General features: G+C 42.3%; 1 protein-coding gene across 9 annotated transcripts in view; it reads left to right on the top strand.

Annotated features, from left to right (window-relative positions):
- The window catches only part of MKNK1 (MAPK interacting serine/threonine kinase 1), a 42,682-nt gene that overhangs the window by 1,978 nt on the left and 19,891 nt on the right, over positions 1 to 20,813 (top strand). For 3 of the 9 annotated variants that reach the window (XM_054690906.1, XM_054690909.1, XM_054690911.1), the window contains exons 2-6: positions 6,500 to 6,677; positions 13,678 to 13,759; positions 14,348 to 14,455; positions 16,701 to 16,802; positions 19,648 to 19,745. In XM_054690906.1, the coding sequence (XP_054546881.1) occupies positions 14,440 to 14,455; positions 16,701 to 16,802; positions 19,648 to 19,745 (216 nt within the window). In that variant the 5' untranslated portion in view covers positions 6,500 to 6,677; positions 13,678 to 13,759; positions 14,348 to 14,439. Of the gene's footprint in view, positions 1 to 2,642; positions 2,781 to 6,499; positions 6,678 to 13,677; positions 13,760 to 13,900; positions 13,908 to 14,347; positions 14,456 to 16,700; positions 16,803 to 19,647; positions 19,746 to 20,813 lie in introns of those variants that run through there. The other 6 variants (XM_054690908.1, XM_037498498.2, XM_037498501.2 and 3 more) reach the window with 6 other exon arrangements.

Here is a 20,813-nt window from a genome sequence, read left to right as displayed (position 1 = left end):
ACCCTATTTTAGATTGATGATGCCCTAATTATAAGAATAAAAGGCAAGAAAATGCAGGAGTTCTGTGCAAGGCAGAACTTAAATTGCTGTTCTTATTGCTGTTCTTGCTCTAAGGCTCTTGTCTTGCTTTGCCTAGTTTTCCTGAAAGGGAGGTGGGGTTCTGTTCAGGGACCTGCACCGAATGTGAGCCAGTTCACACGGGGAAAGCTCATAGGTGCTGCCTTGGCCATCCCATCTGGGAATGGGACTCTCATCTGGGGTCCAGCAGCTACAAATTCACATTTTCCCTTGCTGACAGCTTTAGCATAGAGACTAGAGGGCTCTTTGTTAATCATAGATAGATACATTGTTCAAGGTAGAAGGCCTTGGGAGCCCTCTGGCTCTACTGCTTTAATTTTACACATTCGGGAAAGACCTAGAGAAGGAAAGGACATGATCAATAATAGATTATACAAGGAATCAGCAGTGGAGATAGCACTAGAAGTAAGAAGTCCTGACTATTTTTTCTACTCTTCCACATTGTTAATATCATATCTAGCGTTTGTTGAGTTCTTACTATGTGGCAGAGACTGTTTTCAGTGCTTTATATGCATCATCTCAAAACTGTTATTTTATAGTCTTGGAAACTGAGGCAGATAGAAATCATTTGGATCTAATTTCTGATTCCATAGCTCTGACTTTCAGTATGGTTTTAATGGTAGTCCTCCTAACTAGTGGGGCGAAACAGTTCTCCAGAGAACTTGCTCCCAGCTCACCTTGCCTCTATAAGTCAGATGCATCCTCTAGCAGTGTCTCTATAGCCTGGAAGGATGTTTTGAGAGGAGTCCAGAATATGTTGAAAAGAATGGATGAAGGAATGAAACGAGTAAACATGAGTATTAGTGGATCTTAGTTTAGGAACATTTAAAAATTGTATGTTTATCAAATCAGGCAGCAAATGCAGAATTTTCTAATAAACTCAGTCCAAGATTCTTTTGTAAATATTACCAGGCAAGAGTGGAAAGATTCGCTTCAATAAACACATAATTGAACTCTTGTTATGTACAAGACCCTAGTTTTGAGAAGTATACACAGAGGAAAACACACATTTCCTGCCGCATAAGAAGTTGTCTTCTCAGCTTCTCCCTCCAGTGTAGTTGAGAGGATAGATAAGTACATAAATAACTGAAATCAGACTGACTGTAGCAGATGTAGTAAAGAATGTAAACAAAGTGGGAGTTTGAGAAACAGAGAAATCAATCCCGACACCACCTAAGGGGGTCTAGAGAAGGATTCCTGAAAGTAGAAAAATTATGCTGGGCCTTGGAGATAGTTCAGTCCTGTGAGAAGCAGCAACTTGAGCAGTGGTGTTGAGGTGGAAATGAAGTGAGTGTGAGTGTGTGTGTTTGAGGAAACAAAGGCAGTTGGTGGAGAGGAGAAATAAGCTGAATTGTTAGATTGTGGCCACAATGTAGGCAGGGAAGTGGAGAGCAGAAATAACATCTATCTAGCGTTTGCTCTACTTTGTGGCTTGCAATACATTAGATGCTTTGCAGACTATAATTTATTTAATCCTCATAATCTTGTAATATGGGGATATTTAGCTCCAATTTTAAAATGAAGAAGGCAGACCTCAGAAAGATTAAGGAGACTTGCCCAAGGTCAGGTCGCTATTAAATGATTATAATTTACTAGCATACTAGTGGCCCTGTCCAAACTGAGTGTTGGATTCAAGACCCGTTCTAGGCAAGGCTCCAAATGACCAGGATACTGTTTACTCTGGCTATAGAATGGAATCTGGACTGAAGCAAAGAATGTCCCGGAATGGGCACCATCAGTGAGGAGGCTGTTGGAAAAGTCCAGTCTCGGGCTTAAACTGTGAACCACTGACATAGAATGGGGGCTTCCTGGTCTAAATCTGCTTATTGGTTTAGTATGTGAGTATTTTAGTAGCTCCTTTTGTACCATAAATCAGTTCATTGTCATTATTAGCTGGTGGAATCTTATAATTGGCTTGCAGAGGCTGCTGTCACCCTTTTTAGGCACAGGTTCTAATGTGAGATTAGCAGATTATAATGAAAATGTCTGGAGAGGTAACCCATTTGGCACATACTGTTCAATTTCTCCCCTTAAATTCCACAAACGAATCAATGAAAGAGGACTACACTTGGAATCAAGAGGCTGGCATTCAGGTTCTGGTTCTGCTTATCATCTATGAGTCCTCAATCTCAGATACTTTTTCCACAATATAGGTTCTGAGATCTCTTCTCTTGCAAATGTCATGCATTGCTGTGCTCTTCCTGCCTTGGGAAAGTATAAGAAAATGACTTGGAATATGAACCTGGACACAGTGAAACCAGGGTTCAGATTCCAGCCTCTCATCGTTTTTATTTAGAGACAGCAGGTAGGCATATAGTCTCTAGAATTGGCCTGCACAGGTTTGAGTCCTGGCTCTATGTTCCCTAGTTGTGTGACTTGGGAAAATTTTTAACCTTCCTGTCTCAGTTTCTTCATCTATAAAATGGGGGTACAAATACTACCTGCATGAGGGGTTGTTATGAAGATTGAGATAATTTATGTTAAACACTTAGCACAGAAGAGGGGTTCAATGAATGTTTTAACTTTAATAGTAATATTAATTCTAATGTTCATTTAAGTATTGTTTTTGATTGAGAGTATATTTATTAGGCTTTTTTCCCTACTGTCTTACTCTGATAGTGTTACCTTCTCTTCTTTGCATTTACTCATCAGTGATCTTCGAAATATGAAATTATCCCGTCATGACATGCCAGAAAATACAGGTAGGAAAAGGGTCAGTAAAAAAAATTAGTGGTTGATTAGAAAATCTTACATGGCTTGGGTTTTTACACACCTCTTTCCACAGAAAAGGAACAGAGCTACAATAGCATATTTATTCCCTTTTGCACAGCATTCAACAAAAGTGCCTTGCAAGACCCCCTCCAGTTCACTTGCCAAAAAGTACAATAGCAGTATTTCTGGAAAAATGGTACCTAATTTTGGTTCTTCTTTCTTGTCAGCATAAACCCATCTGACCTTAGCTTAAGAATTTCTTGTTCTATTTTCCATGAATATGGAGAAGTTCCTGGTGATTATAAAGGGAGGAGGAGATCAAGATTTTCTCATAAGAACCTTTTGTGTACTTAAAGCCAGAACTGAGTTAGGCCTCATCTTCTCTTCTCCAAGCTAAACAACAGCCGTGGTTTCTTTTACTACACTCTTAAAACCTATTTTCTATTGCTTGGATCACATTGGTCATGCTTCTTCTTGTTCTCTCTCTCTCTTTTCTCTTTTTTTCTTTTTTTTTTTTGGCAGTGACCCAGACTGTGCTTAGCCTGCTAATAAGAGTACAACTTTTACAACAGTTTAAGGAAAGATAATTTCAGGTGTTTCCATTCATTCTTTAACCTTTGGTTACCCAGTCTTTGCCCTACTGCTAGCTATTACCATGCACTAAAATGTTACTGTGCTGTGAGTGAATTATGCACAAGTGTGGGAGTGAGAAATTGTTTAGGGCAGGTAGGTAGAAACTAATAGTACATTTTGTCTGGACTATAGGGCAAGGCCCTGTGGAGGAGTGGTAAGATATAACGCAAGAGGAGTGGACCAGGGCCATGACTGTGGAGGATAGGAGCTTGGCTATTCCAGAGGTGGTGAACATCTTTTAGAGATTTTGGAGCAAGGAAGTGGGAGGCTCAGATGTAACCTTCTAGACCAAGGACCAAGATATCTCAAGCCTTAGTCTTATCTGTCTCGCATTGATGTTTGGTCTTAAAAGTGGTATGACAGTTCCCCTGTTTGTATACTTGTTTTGTTTTGCCATAAAACTTCTACAGAAAGTGTAGTTCTTGAGCTCTGGAAAAATTCCATTCTTTATATAGCAGAAAATTCATGAAGAATTGTGAGAATTGGCCGCCCAGCCTATGTAAGACCCACTGCAGGCCAATCTGTTTGGTCTGGCCCATATACCCTCTTCCAGCCCTATAACAAGAAGAGGTGCAAGAGAGAGGAGAGGTTTCCAGGGCTCATCTGTGTATTTGGTAAGGGATGCTAAGAAGGTTTAGGTAGTACGAGAATCAGACGTTCTTGTGGAGGAGGAAAAGAGGTCAGAGGACTTTGGAATGGTGCCAGCAGGAATCACCACTGACCAGGCACTGGGAATCCTATGTCACATACCTGAAAACCTACTACTCATAGCCTGTTTCTCTGCCTTTCTACTTTGCTCTCAGTATGTTCTGCCTTCCCAGTCGTGGTATACAGAGTAGCTGGGTTTCTTTCTGGGGCCACAGTTGTCATGGGAAGCCATGTCCCGAATTAGAATAATAGTGATTATTTACTGAGCTCGTACTCAATGACAGGCGTTGTACCATGAACTTGACACATATTAGACCATTAAATTCTCACAATAACATTGTGACGTGTTAGTGCCTCCAGGGAAGCACAGAGAGGTTAAATATTATGTCCAAGGCTACCTCACTAGTAGATGATAAGGCCAGAATTGGAATCTAGTTCCTGATGACTTGAAAGTCCACAAGCTTTCTATGTCCTCAGCCCTAGAGTGACTCCAAATGTGAGAACACAAAGTCCATAGAGGAATTATGTGGGTTATTTTCACTGTGGGCCTACCAGAGGTGGAAAAGAATAGGAGTGGGCAGGAGGAATGTTGTTGGTGAGCTTGGACATGAGCTGGGTTGGCAAACTGTGGCCTACAGGCCATATCTGGCTCACTGACTGTTTTTGTATGCACTGTAAGCTAAGAATATTTTTTACATTTTTAAATAGTTGGGGGGTGAATTAAAAGAGGATGAATATTTTGTGACATGAAATTCAAATTTCAGTATCCATAAATAACATTTATTGAAAGATAGTTACAACTTTTCATTTACATATTGTCTGTGACTGCTTTCATCCTACAGAAACAAAATCTGGTAGTTAGGACAGAGACCACGTGACACATAAAACCTGAAGTATTTACTCTCTGGCCCTTGGCAGAACAAACTTGCCAAACTCTACTACAAGCAACAAGAAGGGACCAAGAGAGTTAAATCTGTGGCAAGACTAAAGACAAAAAGTTAAAGTTCAGAGTGTTTAAAGTTGTTCCTGGAAGTGTTGCAGCCTTAAGGACAAGAAGTATGACCTTAGCTGCTTTTAGGCATGGGAAATAGTTCCATTGGACTGCAGGATTTGTTTAGATAAAAATAAACAAAAACAGATAAGAAAACACAGTAAGAAGAGTTACATTCTATGTGCTAACTTCTCTATTCTACAGTAAAGAAATAGTTTGCAGATGAAGTAGTTTAGATATTGACTGGAGCACCTTTTTGTGCCAATACTACATTAGACATAAATACAAAGATAAAAAAGGTTAAGTCCTTGCCTCCGGGAAGCCTCTGGTCTGGTGGGAGAGTCACATATCTGTGTGTATAGCCAGCTTCAGGTATCAGAATAGTATCCTATGGGTTTGACTAAATGCCGGATAGTGTAGAAAGGAGAGTCAAACACTGCTTCTGTGACTTGTGGGACTTCCAGCAATGGATGGTGGGTCTTGCAAGATGAATATGTATTATTTTTCAAAGAGCTATGTTCCAGGTTGAAGAAAAATCTGGCCATATGAGTGTTTGGAGCTTGTGAGGTTGGAGGAGAAAGAGACATTGGAAATAATTTAAAGGTTCTGTGGCTGGGTGGATGATATCATCTAACCAAGAAGAGCAAAGAGGAAGGAATCAGTAGGTGGGGGTTGGGGACAAGTGCAGTTTGAGACTCGTGACTTGAGTTAATGGTGAAACACATCCCGCTTCCAATTAGAAGACCTTTTTAGAAATCTTGGCACAAGGGCCACAGTGCAGATGTTAACCACATTTTCAGAGCTTTTCCATTGGGAAAAGGGGACATGCATATTCATTTGGAAGAGAAATCGACAAGTTAATTTTGACATGTGATAGCTAGAGACAAGAGATTCTAAAAAAGCAGTGGACATACAGAAAATTAAGTCATCGGGTAGAAAACTAGCAGTAATTGTGCATTTGGCATGAAACCTTGTTCCTATTGGTAGACTGCGGCTCTCAGCATGTACTTTATCTTTCTGGCTCAGCTCCCTCCTCCCTGTGAGACCTGGACCTGGGCACTAGGAGACAGAGTCAGAGCTCCTTCATCTCTAAAAGTGGACAGCAGAAGTGTCAGCTTTTACCTCACCTTCTGCATGAGACTCCTCAGTGAACAGGGTGTCTTTATCATTTGGGTCCAGTTATGACTTGGGGTCTAGAATCCCACAAAGGAAACAGAATCTGAGAACTTTAAACCCAGACCCTTGTTAAATCTCCAAATGCATATTCTCGGCATGTTCAAATGTGATTTTTTAAAGACTTTGGAAATCTGTGATTGTCTTTTGTATACCTATTTACTTTGATAAGGCATAGGCTTGGGGACACTTAGGGTGATCTTTTCTCTGGTCCTTTTAAACAAGTCAGCATTTTGATATCCTTTCTATTTCTGCGTTTTGAAGATTTTCATGCCAGTTAATGATGAAGCAGAGGACAATGGAAGACTGAAGAATGTCTGCTTCATACAAAGACTTTGAAACACTTCTCTAGCTGGGAGACAGCAACCCCCAACCAGTGCTATTTCATCTGGAATTCCAAGTTTACAGAGAATTCACTTCTCAAAATTTGGCAACACTATAGGTAAGAGTGGATGCACCTTTTACTTAAACATGTAGATTACTTCAAGTCAAGAAATGATCTGATATTTCCAGAAGAAGGGGTAGGTCAGAGACTTCAGTATTCAGTTTGACAGGATTCACTGGGCTTCCTGACATGCCTAAGATAGTCACTCAGTACAGAGGAGCACATTTCTACCAGGGATAAAAGGAAAGAGAGGGTATTAAGGAAGAACACAAGGTAAAACATTTATTTACGGGCCTCCCAGGTGGCGCAGCGGTTGAGCGCTGGGTTGCGAAGCTGCCCGCGGCCTCTGCGGCGCCGGTTCGATCCCCGGCTGCTCCCCGGCCACCAGAGGAGGGTCCCACATGGCGCGCAGACCTCTCCTGCCGCCCGCTGCTCCCCTCAGCAGTGTACTTCGGTCCCTCTGCCTGCTCTGCTCCCGGCTCTGGCTCTGGTGAATTCTCTCACCCTCCCGGCTTCTGACTGTACCCAGTGCATGTATAAACCAAACAAACAAACAAATAGATAAATAAGACATGCCTCTAGAAAATTAAAAAAAAAAAAAAAAAAACATTTATTTACTTTTAAAAGTAAAAGAAATATATCATAACAAAACAAATACAGCAGAAGTATGAAAAGTAAAATTCTGTACATCCACCTCCCCCCAATTTTATCCCCCCTAAGCAACCATTGTTAATAATAGTTTGAGATACATCTTTTCAGGTTATTAAAATTTTTTTAATATATAGATGATATTTTGATATCATCTGTTCCACCTTACATGCTAACCTAAGTTTTTGTCATGCCTGGCAAGTACAAATAATGCCTTACTCATAGATTGGGTCAAATGTGGACTGGGTAAAAATGGTTTTAACCTGATCTGTGAATCTTTTTACTCCTTTGCTGTTGCCCTTCTTTTTCTGAAGCTTCCCAGAGGCACGGTTTTTTTTCCAAAGATTTATTTATTTACACACACAAGAGCTGGGGTGTAGCCCAGAGGTGGGGGGGAGGGGCGTGTGAGAGGATTCACCAGAGACAGAGTGGGAAGCAAAACAGGCAGATAGGCTGAAATACACTGCTGAGGGGAGCAGCCGGCAAGACAGGAGAGGTCTGTTGTGCCATGTGGGTAGCTGCCTGGCCAGGGATTGAACTCGTGTTGTAGTGGCTGTGGATAGGTCTGTAGTGCTGAGATTTAACCCCTTGTGCCACCAGGGAGACCCCTGAATTCTCTTCTTCTTTGATGGTACTACTGCTCTCTTGATTATCAGAATGGTTAATAAATTAACCATATATATATATATATATATATTTGGTTATATATTCATACACACACACGCACACTCATGTACACACACATATTTATAATCATATACCCAGTCCTCTACTCTGCCTAGCTCCATACTGGTTAGTGAGTACAGAGAAGAATTAGACACCATCCCTTCCTTCAAAGAGGCAAGCAGTCTGTGATTTCTCTACCATCATATCATTTGGCAGGACTAGATCAGCTCTGCCTCTCTGGCTTCATTCTGACCACAGTGATTCTTCTGTAAGACTCCTCACCTCTTTCTCTATCCCTCCTAAGTTATAGGCCTTCCTTACTCATCCCTGCAGCCCCTCTCCAGTCTCCAGGTTTTTTTTTGCACTTCACAGCCAGTGTGATGGCCCTAAAGCATGATTCCTGTCATACCCAGTTCCTCCATTGCCTGGAACAGTGGTTTCCAAGTGTGTTCTGCAGACTTCAGGGGTCCTAGAAATCCTTTCAGGCTATCTGCAAGGTCAAAACTATTTTCACGATAGTACTAAGATGTTATTTGTTGTTTCAAAGCAACAGTGGGTAAACTGCTGGTGCCTTATCACAAATCAAGGCAGTGGCATTGAACTGTACTAGCCATCACTGTATTCTTATTGCTACACATTTAGAGTTTGTTGTTTTTTTTCCCTAGAAATGTCATTTCACTTAAGAATGTCTTTGATTCTTATTGCTATCACAGAATTTAGAGTTTTCAGCAGTTACTTCGTTTTTTTTCTCCTAGACTGTAAGTGCATGTCATAAATTCACTTAAGAATGTCTTTGATGACACTGTAAAAATTTTATTGAATATTAACCTTTGAGTACATATCTTTTTAATATTCTGTGTGACTAAATGGAAGTACTTACAAAGCACGTCTCATACTAAAGCACAGTGGTTGTCTTAAGGAAAAGTACTTGTGCAGTTGCTTGAATTGCAAGCTGCACTAGCCACCGTTTTCATTTTTACTTGAAAGAGTGACTGACTGTTGGTTGGTGAGGCTAGGAAGTAGATGGGGACCAAATGTTGGAGGACCTTGTAGGCCATATTAATAACCTTGGGTGATATGACTTCAACCTGCCTTTTTTAAGGCATTTTTATACTGTACTGCTCACACAAGCCTAGACCTCTGCTGCTGCTTGGTATTTTCCAAATGCACACTTCCTTTGCTCCATCCATGTCCTTCTCCTTGCCATTCCTCCACCAAGAGATGCAATGGCAGCTCTGAAGGCTGCTTCAGAGCTAGTAACCCCAGAATCAGAAAGCAGGGAGAAGACCGGCTTCTGAGATTCTTTCTGTCCAAGCCCTAGCGGAGGCCTGTTTGAATCATCACCCTGCTGGCCCCTTAGCAGGCCTCAGACCACCCGCTTTCACTTTTGAGTGAGACACTGCAAGCTGCAGCTACCACCCAGTCTCACTACACACAGAACTCTCAGGAAAGAACTGTGAGCTATCTTAGCCCCTTGGAATCACAGACAGACCATCCTTTGATTGAGCTGATTTTACACGTAGCTCCTTTCATCCATCATGCATTAAGTTTGACTAGCTTCTGCGTGAGTGTATCCTTTCTTTGACCTTGTCCCCTACCTAGTACTGATATCATCAGAAACCACAAGCAGCCAAAACGTTAGGCAGAAGAAGAAGGTAGCCATGTACGTGATACCAGAACTGCCATGAAATAGTGTGGTTGGACTGGTTTGTAGTTCATCCTAAATAATATGCCCAAACCCCAAGTACAAAGCTTTCACAGAGCAAGAAGAAACTTCTGGTTAGATTTTAGATTAATGAAGTAATGATAATGTGGTAACAACGCCCTTATATCTATGTAAGCTGTTGCAGTGCTGCAAAACCTTTTTAACATCACAGCACATACAGAAAATGATATTGTTCAGCCTGATGAGATGATCAATATCTCAATCCCAGCACATCACAAGATTTAGCATGTGCCTGTCTAACTCTGGTTGCCTCCTTCTGCCTGTCAATATTAATGTTTAAACGTCGTGCAGTAAGTAAAAACTTGAATTCTGAGCTGGACTGTCTAGATTTAAATCCCAGCTCTGCTACTTACTAGCTGTGTAACCCTGGGCAAATTACTTAATCTCTTTGTACCTTAGTTTATTCATCTATAAAATGTGGGTAATGATTATACTTATCTCATAGAATTGTTAGTTTATATAAAATGTGGTGAGCATCATATAAGTTTGTGTTCTCTCTAACTAGTAGTAATAGTGTACAGTGGAACTACTATTGCTACTACTTCAAAGAGGTAAGTGGCTTGGCCTCAGTCTCCCCAGGGCCTTCTCTAGCTCACACCTTGTAGTCTTGGCCTCTTCCTTAAGAACGCCCGCTGCTCCCCTCAGCAGCGCTTTCGGTCCATCTGCCTATTCTGCTCCCTGCTCTGTCTCTGGTGAATCCTCTAACCCTCCCATGACTTTGGCCTGTGCCCCAGCTCTTGTATAAATAAAATAAATCTTTAAAAAAAAAAAAAAGAGTGTCTATTCCCCTTCCTCTCATTTCCTCAGTTTTCTTTCATTTTCTCAGCTTTTCACTTGTTTTGGGTCCCTCAACCAGCTGATGACTGAGAAGGTAGCTGAATTGATCATTATATTCATCAGCTTGGTTTCACTACTAATCTTTCTCTAGAAATTTCTCATGACTGGGGGAAATAACTCTTATAGGTTGGGAAGAGGAATATGATAGGCTTTGAAGACAACTTTAGAATGGTTGGGAGAGGAGCGTGAGCTAAGTTAGCAGAGCTGAGTTAACCAGCAAGACATGTTCTTAGGGGAAAATGATAATCTGGTATCACGTGCCAGATATAGGAGCTGGTTAAATCCCTACCAGAATATGGAGAACAGATCTGGCAACTTTGGGGGCAGTGTGGCTCACAAGAGTTTATGGAGAAATGCCACTGGTCTTTCAGGAAGCAGGCCTTGTGGGGAAAAGAGTAAATAGGTACTTACCTGTCAGGAATATCTGATGCTGTTGTAGCCCAACAGGTGAGACTCCTTGGTCCCTCCTCATCTGCCCTGTGAGTTCCCTGGGACCCTCTTCCCATGCAGGAGCCAAGTTGGTTCTTGAATCTGTCTCTTTCACACCTTTTATACTTCTAGTACAATCAATATTTGTTGGCTAACATTTTTACAAAAAAGAGAAGCACATGCATGCCTACTCTTTTTTTTTTTTTAAAGATTTATTTATTTATGTATACAAGAGCTGGGGCACAGGCCAGAGATGCAGGGAGGTGAGAGGATTCACCAGAGACAGTGGGGAACAGAACAGGCAGACTGACTGAAATACACTGCTGAGGGGAACAGCGGGCGAGACAGGAGAAGTCTGCTGCCCCATGTGGGTAGCTCCCTGGCAGGCTGGGGATCGAACTTGTGCTACAGAGGCTGCAGATAGCTTCACAGTGCTGTGCTTAACCCCTTGCACCACCAGGGAGGCCCCCTACTCTTATTTTAATAGAGAAATAAGATGAACATATGTGGAGAGGTAGAAATATCTATTATTATTGATGACAGTGACAATATTATGATGGTGAGACTGCTTATGATCTGCCCTTGCTCACCACGTCCTCTGATGTGTCATTCTCTCTCCTCACATTCTCTGTGCTCCAGCTGGCCCCAGTAGTTTTCAGTGCTAACCAGCCCTGCTGCCTCTCCTTCAGGCCTTAGCACATACTCTTCCTCTTTCTCTCCCAGATCCCACCCTGGCCAGTTCCCACTCATCCTTTGTCAGCCTCGCGGTCCCTTCCTTTAGTTCCAAACTGAGTTACATGCCTCTCTTCTGCTCCACAGCTCCTGCCCTTCCCTGTCACTGCATTTGTCCCTGTGGATTTCAACTCCATAAGAGTTGAAGACAGAGATTGTGACTTCTCTTATATTTTTTTTTAATATTTTACTTTGTATAATTCTTACATCATGTTTCATCTTTGCACAATGTATGCATTTTCATTTTGGTTATATTCCCCATACAGTTGCACCCCCCCCCTTATTTTGACCCTAATCCAGCCTCTCCACCCCCACCCTCTCTTATATTTTCACTGTCTAGCACCAGGCAATCAGTAGGTGTCCAATAAATACAGCATTTACTGAATGAATACGTCTGCAGTACTTTCACACCTAGTTTCTTATTTGATCCTCATGATGTAGACAACTCAGGCCTTATACTAATCTCATTTTGTATATGATATTCAGGGAAGCTAAGAAACTTGCCAAAACTCACATAGTGGTAGAAAGCCAGTATTTAAACTGGTATTTCTGAGGCTTGAATGTTCACTGTTGCATTGTGTTATTTTGTTTTTACAAAATGTTTTTCTTTTAAAAAATAGCATTTAAAAAAGATAAAAATAGCATCTGTTGTTTTTCAGGATTAAAAAAATATTTTCTTCAAATCACCAGTATTCCTAAAATGTTTTTCTTTGCTGAATGTTGAATTTCATTATAAGGAAATTTAGATAAGATATTAAAAACTGTGTAGTTAGGGGCCTCCCCAGTGGCACAGCGGGTTAAGCAAAGCACTGTGAAGCTGTCCGCAACCTCTGCAGCACCAGTTTGATTCCCAGCCGGCCAGGGAGATTCCCACATGGTGTTGCAGACCTCTTCTGTCCCCCCTGCTGCTCCCCTCAGCAGTGTATTTCGGTCCTTCTGCCTGTTCTGCTCTCTGCTCTGTCTCTGGTGAATTCTCTCACCCTTCCACACCTCTGACCCGTACTCCAGTGCTTGTATAAATAAATAAATCTTTAAAAAAAAAACTATATAGTTAGTGTGCATTGTAGAAAAAGTATTGTATATTTTATTGAAAAATTAAACAGCTAAAATTATAATAGCATAATGAAAGTAATCAATTCAGTTGCATACAATTTGGAGAATATTACAAATATTGAAAATAAGGACCACTCATCATACAGAGAAAACAATTGCTTAGAATGACCTGGACTTGAAAGAGCAGCATTCAGTTTGCATCCCAGTTAAAACACTAAGAGATGTCCAGTATTTAATAGGTTATTTAACTTCTGAGCCTCGGTTGTCCGCACCTGAAATATGATAAAATATTTATCTTTTGGGATTTCTGTTATAATTAGAGATAAGGCATATAAAATATCCAGCACAGTGCCTGGCACACAATTGACATGCTTTCAAATTGTGTTAGTATCAACATTTTTGCTTATTTCTGTAGCCTTGCTGCTGTGTTGTGTGTTCGTATGTGTGCACATACACGTTTTTTTGCAGCATATTTATAATAAATGTATCACTAGGTCCTCACAAGGTTTCTGGAAAAGGGCAGGTGTTATTTTTAAACCTACTCTATAGGTAAGGAAACAAATTCTAGAAGAAAAGTAAGTGGACTTTAGTCCTGTGTCTGGAAGTATCCGAACCAGGACTTCCACTTTGGCCTTTCCTGGTGCCAAGCCCTTTCCTGTCGGCATTGTGCTTCTTCTCTAGTTCTAATTCCACTTGTATATGCAAATGCAGGCCTCTGTGCCCTGCCCAGGAAGAAGCAAGAGCTGGACCAGTGGAAGTGCTGGGATCCTCCACACCAGCTGGGGTGTGTCAAAAGAAGTGCTCACTTCCTCTTTTGAAATAACAGACACATTGCCCAATCCTCCAGCAAGGACCAGGTTTCTGACCAGAAAGTTAAGAACCTTCTGGATTATAGGACTTTTTTTTGAGAGGAAGTTTATCAGGAAATTCATAGAACCAAATAACCTCACTCTGCATTGTCTGCAGGGCAAAGATGTACCCATATTTCCTTCAGTGTGTGCACTTGGTACTTAAAAGACCTGGGTGAATCCAGTGCACCCAGCACTGAGTAAGTACATCCTTTCATATCATTTTCATTTAGTGATGGCTGCTGCTATGTATCTGACAATGCCATGACTTACGGGAGATGAAGATGACCAGGTGGCAGTCCTGTGCTTTAGGAACATTGGGACGAGTTCAAGGCCAAGTTTTAAAAAGTTAGTGATCTAATATAGCTTCTAACAGGGTGTTTGAGAGCAGAGGATTAGTTCTGTACACTAACACCATCCATTTGCATAGCACCTAGATGATTTCTGAAGTGTTTACACAAACCTTAATTCATCTGGGATTATCAGGGAGCTTCATAGGGGAGGAGACTTTGAGCTGGGTTTTGATGACTGAGAAGTTTTAGGCCAAGTGAAGGAGGTAAGCTAAGAGCCAGTTTGGTTGTGGAGACTTGCATCCTGAAAACACATTTATCAAATGATTGCAGCATAATGAATTAAGGTCCCACAGACCCTGCTAGTGGACTGTGTTAAGATAAAGCGTGTGGACAACATCCAGATGGGGAGCTATCAACTGCTCCCCATCAATGTTTAGAAAAGGAAGTTAAACATGTTTATTTCATTTCACCGTCTTCCTACATTTTTTTTCCTAGTTTCCAACACAACTCTTCCTTCAACAAATTCTGTTTCCAAGGAAAGTCTTAACCATTTGTCCCTCCTGGCGTACCCTCTTCCATTGAAATCCATGCAGAATAGACCAGGTATTCTATCTTTTTGTGTGTGAAGTCATAAAATCTAATGTTGAATGTATGGCAGTGCTCAGAGGTATGCTTCTTCCACAAGAGGCTCCCTCAGTCCTGCTGTGGTAAAAACCAAGCATAAATTGCCGCTAACAGGTTTTCTAGCTCGAATCATAAGTATGTCTGAGCATCCCCTGTGAAATATAATGCCGCCAGCTCTCTTGCTGCTTGTCTACACTGCCAGCCTTTGGCTGTTTTGCTTGTCCTTAGGTTCTCCATCAGAGTGTGGGCAGAGAAAGGAGAATGGGAAGTGAACCCAAAATCTGTCCACTCTGCACTTGGCTCCCAGGGCTGGTGAGAAAATAGATGGGGACGAGGGTTGACGCAGACTGCACGCAAGGGCAAGGCAAAGGGACGTGGCTCCTCCTTCTCAGCCTGCTGTCCCAGTGGCCTCTGCCCCCACCCCCAGTGGTCACTCCTGGAGATGAGTGACCGTGTGTCTTGTTTCTGTAGACTCCTCACTATGTTGGGCAGCTTTTGCCTTTTACTTTGGTGAGCATGGATAGTTCAGTGCTGATATTTAAGTTTAATTCTTTTAATTTATAGTGTGTTGCAGTCTCCAGATATACCTTATGCTTAAAGCTGTTGGTAAGAGTAACATTTTGAGATCCTCTGTGGATTCCTTTTATCTGGGTGCTTGTCTGTTCTCTAAAGTATAAATGAAAACCGGCTGTCACCGGGTACCCAAAGTGGAAAAAGGAATTGGAAGGAAAGAACACCTAAATTGAGCTGTCAGACACTTGGCTGCCTACCATGCGTTTTGGGTTGTGGTGTTGAAAGTCCTGTCCTGTGTGCTTTCTCCTAATGGCTGTTGTGTACTTGTTTCTGAGAACAGTGTATAGACGTGCACCGGCTCTAATCAATCTTCCGAGCAGACTTGCCATTTCTCTGATCGTGTTCAGCTGGGGTCCTCTGAGAAGAGCGTGGGCCTTTCCCCTCCATGGGCAAAGAGCCAGCTTCCATTTCAAAATCTCAGAAAAAAAAAATTCAACAATCCAGAGCCTGTGTTTATTGAAGGTTGGTCTAAAAGTCTCTCACATCATATGCCCCATCAGCACTCGAGTGCCTCTATTTTAGAAGGATGTAAAGGTTTAATCACCCTGGTGGGGATTTAGACCCAGAGACTTCAGAGAAATCTTATTATTTCTAACTGCAGGCAAAGAGTATTAAGGCACCACTCTGGATCAGGGGCATGACATGTTCTATAAGTAATTTATCTTTAACAGGGGAAAGCCCTTACTAGAGTGTCTTAGAAACAGTACTATGATTGGGCACTGGTTCATTATTCCTTTTTCTCTTTCCCCCTCTCAGTCTCCTGCTTTTTTTTTTCTGTCCTTCACCTTTCCTGCCCAGTCTGCCTGACATCTGAATACTTGCCTCACGAATCCTTCCTTTAACATGGGGACCCAGGGGGTTGCCCATGAGAGATAATAATGTTTTTGCTATATGTATATGACTTCATCCAGCAATTCAGTGTAGACATGTTAACTACAGACTTCTGAAGGGACTCTACCTGCCTCCTCTTATGTAAGGATCTGAGGTGGGGAGAGTATGTTCTAGGCTCCATAGGCACTCAAGTCTCCACAGAAGGTAATTTAGAGCCATTCTCAAACCCATCCCCTGCCTTCCTGTACCTCCTCAGAGGTGGTCTACATCGAAGATCTTTTGTTTCCCTGTGCACATCCATAGGGATGGTGCTGAACGTATGGTTTCGTTGTGTGGCTCCTCTCCCAAGCCAGTGAGAAAGACAGATATGTACACGCAAGCTTTTGCTTAGCTCCCTGGGTGCTGCTTTACTGGTGCTGAGACTGGAGGATGTCACAGGTGGGATTTTGCCTATGGATTCATTTTAAGTACCAGTGGTTCTGTTTGGGTGCCGCTGTTTGATCAACAGCAGAGATAAATCCATGTGCTGATGAGCTCAATTAAAGCAGACTTCTGCTATCTTCTTTTAATCCAACCTGTCTTTCTGAGTTCCTTTCCACAAGTTAATGATCTTCTATAATGGTTTTGCCTTTAGTTTTGCCTTCTGGGTCAAAACAAATCAATACCTTTCACAGATATTTAAAAACCATCAGCATAAAGGTCCTCCCTGCGCCCCCCCCCAACACACACATATACACACACTTTTTTTTCCCCCTTTTGGGTGAATTTATAGCATGAGCAGTGCCGTGATATTTCCCTTACATCTCCTCTTTTCTCACAGAGATGGGCAGCAGTGAACCTCTCCCCATTACACAAAGCGACAAGAGGAGGAAGAAGAAGCGGAAGGCCCGAGCGACTGACTCCTTGCCAGGAAAGTTTGAAGGTTGGTCACACAACTTTCTTACATCTGACTCCCCAGGCGTGAGAGGAGCATCCTGGTAGCCAGTGGGCCTAGATCATGGAGTGCACCATCTTAAAGCCAGTTCATGGTTATCTGTGTGACAAGGGTCAGAGTGTTTATACGAGGGAGTGGCAGAGAGAGCAGGGATGGGAAAAGCTCTCAGGCCTCCTTTAAATGGTTCGAGCCCTTCATCAGTGACAGTAAGACCAATCTATCAGATTCATATATAAAGTGATCTTTTCCTCAGCTGTTCCTGGAGGGGCTGCTGAAACCTTATAAGAGGAGGATAGCATGCGCCATGATGCAAATAAAATTTCAATCTTCTTTAATCAGAGGATTTGGCTTCTAGAGATTGTAGCAACTTGTGCTGTGAATTTGACTCTATTTTAAGAATATATGTCGTGTTGGGGGGACATGATGTTGGGTCTTCAGATATTTTGAACTCTCTCTTTGTGGGAGGCACCAGACCCAGTGGTGGTCCTCTTATCACTGGACATGTGATAGGTAAAGTGAATCGCCAGCCACTCCTGCAAAGCGCTGCTGTGACAAGCCCCTTCATCTCCTAGACGTGACATCCCCTTCATCTCTTTTGGTTTTTTTTCATTGTGAGACCTGAAATAGCTTCCCTCTGTGGTCCCTCTTCTGCAGGTACACTAGTGAATTGATTGGGTTGGTTGATTGGTTTCTGCACTCACTTAGTAAATGTTTAGTTTTGTGTTCTCTGGCTCCATGCCAGAAGTAGGGGATACAAGAGTGGCCAGACAGGGGCCCTTACAGTTCACAGTCAAGACCTTCTCTTATCTTCCACCCTCCCCTCATCCTGGTGAGGCTGGTACATGGGGAGGATTGTGCACGGATCACTGGAGGGCAGGTGCTGCCTGCTGATGCAGGGAACAGGAAGTGGAACATAAAGAAGGGGCTGCCTGGCAGGTAGGTGAAACTGAGGAAAGAAGTCAGGACAAAAAATGAGATATAGGAGGTATTGGGTCACAGTTTGGAAATTGTGGGGAAAGGAGCCTCATGCTCAGTTGCTGTCAGAAAAGACCCTTCCTTTGGAGGAGGGGCTGTGTTTCTTCCTGAACAGTGGCATTCAGTCAGGTCCCCAAGTGTGGTTAAAGAAGAACAGGTAGGAGCAGATGCCCCAAAAATGTAGATGATAGGAAAGCACAGACACTAAGGGGGCATGTTACAGTTCAGAACTGAGAAGCACCTGGTGGATGGCCCTACGATTTAGTGGGTGGATGCCTTCTCAGGTGAGAGCAGGCCTTAGTAGACAAATCTTTTAAGTGTAAAAGCAAGCTGCCAGTCAGTCCTTCAATACAGTAGCACCTGTATCCCCAAGTCATGTCGCATGTCATCCTCTAGTCCACAGTTTTACTCCCTTCAGAGATAAGGACTATCAGGGGGATGACTAGCTGGCGACCCAAAAGTCTTCCCCACTGTAAAGGTACAGCTTGTAAATTTCCTGAATCTCTTCACTCTCCAGCCATGAATGGATTATTTTGTAGAGTTATTCTAATAACAAACCTCTTATGAGTCAGAAATATTGGCCCTTCAACCACCAGCCTATCCTGACATATCAAAGGCTCGTATCTCATTGGTGAGAGAAGCATGTGATTTAAAATACTTCACAAATAGTAGTATGTTCTTATAAACAGCTGCAAGACCAAACTGTGATGGAACCAAGAAGATAGTTAGTGCAGTGTTTGTCTGTCTGGCTGCCTGTGTTTCACTTAAATAGTAGCTGGAGCAGGGAAAAATGCAGGGGATTGTACAAACACCCAAAGGTTTCTAGAATGGTTTCCAAATCAACAGGTCTTTCTTTTTTGATGAACACAAGAGTATTTCCTGTTATTCAAGGAAAGCTTTTGCAATTATAGTACTTCCCATGACTAAGAGTGATAAAATCTAATTTCTTGGTCAAAAAGTACTCTGCTCAGTCTGTGGGTTTAAAAGCTAGGCCACCTCCAGAGGAAAACATTGAAGAATGGAGGCCAAAGGAGGAGAAGAGGTCAGCTCCCCCGAGGCCATGATGGAAATGTGACTGCCTTTGGAGGGAACTCAAAGATCTTGTGTTGTTTGTGAGCTTGGACAGGTCACCTAAATGTTCTTTCAACCCAGACCTATTACTCTGTTAAAACCTCTGACTCAATACCCTAAAAACCTCAAAGCATCTGTTTGCATCTTCTGTCTCTTGTTTCCTGTGGTTAATTTCTAGAAACTTCTTAAAAATCTCCAATGACTTCATTTGAGTGTGATATATAATAAAATGGTGATTTATCCCCCCTTTGTGTCACCAATGCTAGTACAGAGCTCAACTAATCATACCCCATCAGTGAGGATCTTCCAGATTCCCTGAAGAAATATAACTTCTCCCACCCCCTGCTCTTTTTACTGTGTCTTATCCCTCTGTGGTAGTACCTACCCCAGCCTGGTTTATTCTGGGGTCACCTGTGTATCTATCTTCCCCAGTGGACTATGACCCTCAAAGGTAGGACTATGTTTTATTTTTCACTCTGTCCCTAGTACGAGGTTAATGTTTTCTGGCACATGGTAGGTGCTCAGGATGTGTGTGTCAAGTTGAAACCCTTCCACTGACCTCATTTCTGACATGAGGAACAAGATGCCTACCATGTGGTCTGGTTGTTGAGAAGCGGGGTTCTGAGAGGCTGGAAGACCTAGTCATCTTCGGTCTAAGAGTGTAGTGGAGTTACCCTGTGCCTGTGTTGTCAGGCCAGGGAAGCTGAGTGACAGAAACTCTTATTTCCATCTTAGCTTACAAAAGGGTGACTCACCTTGTTATTCCTCTCATCCATTTCAACTCTAGATGTGTACAAGCTGACCTCTGAATTGCTTGGAGAGGGAGCCTATGCCAAAGTTCAAGGTGCAGTGAGCCTGCAGAATGGCAAAGAGTATGCTGTCAAAGTGAGTGTCTCCCTGGATGCCAGGCTTCACTTTGAAAATGATCAGTCCTAGCTCATTCTAAGCCAGATAAATTTAGTATTTCACAATACAGTGGCCAGAAAGAACGAGAGCTCCAAAGCTACATTCACTGGCTTCAAATCTTGGTTTCTGTAATCATTTACTGTGTAACATTGGACAAGTTAATGTGTTTAACCTCTCTGTCCTTCAGTTTCCTCATCTGTAAAACAGTCATGATAATAGAATCTACATAGTATTTTTGTGGGTATTTAGTAAGTTAGTATGTATAAAGTGCCTGACTCATGGTAAGCTGCTGTTTATTATTCTGACAGATGAAGTCAGCTTCAGGGAACAGAAAACCAGATGTGGAATTAGAATGCCTACCTGAATATGTGTTTGGACAAACTACTATTCTTTGAGTTTGAGCAAGTCACTGACTTGAGCCTCAGTTCCCACATCTCTACAATGAAGATAATAATACCCTCCTTCCCTGTTTCATGCAGTGGTTTTGAAGATGAAGATAAAGTGAACTGGTAGAAGTAGAAACATTTTACAAATTACAAATTGCTGTACAAATGAAGTGCAGAATCATGATAATGAGCACCCAGCACTCCGCTTTGGGTCAGGAAGGTGGCTTCTAGCTGCATGGCTTTTTTGGAGTGGCTCACTTGGCCCCTCTGTGCTCCCATTTGCCAACTCCCCATGGAAGAAGGGATGGAGCTAGAGCAGTGGTTCTTAAAGGGTGGCCCCAGCACCAGCAGTATCAGCATTGCCTGGGAACTGACTAGAAGTACTGGGAGTCTGGCCCTGTCCCAACCCTACTGAATCAGAAACTAGGGGTGGGCCCAGAAATATGAATTTTAACAAGCTCCCTGGATGATTCTGATAATCACTAAAGTTTGAGAGTCCCAGGTGTAGAGCAGTTTTAAACTTTGCATGTATATCAGAATTACCTGGAATGCTAACACAGCCCACAGAGGCCCTGGTTTCTTGATATAGAATATAGCACTTTGTAATTTGTAAAATATTTCTACTTCAACCAGTTCACTTTATCTTCATCTCTGAAACCAC

Source organism: Talpa occidentalis, unplaced genomic scaffold (assembly GCF_014898055.3).
Source record: "Talpa occidentalis isolate TD23 unplaced genomic scaffold, MPIMG_talOcc4v2.1 talOcc4.9, whole genome shotgun sequence".
In the NCBI taxonomy this organism is placed as follows: domain Eukaryota; kingdom Metazoa; phylum Chordata; class Mammalia; order Eulipotyphla; family Talpidae; genus Talpa; species Talpa occidentalis.
This window is presented reverse-complemented; position numbering and strand designations above follow the sequence as displayed.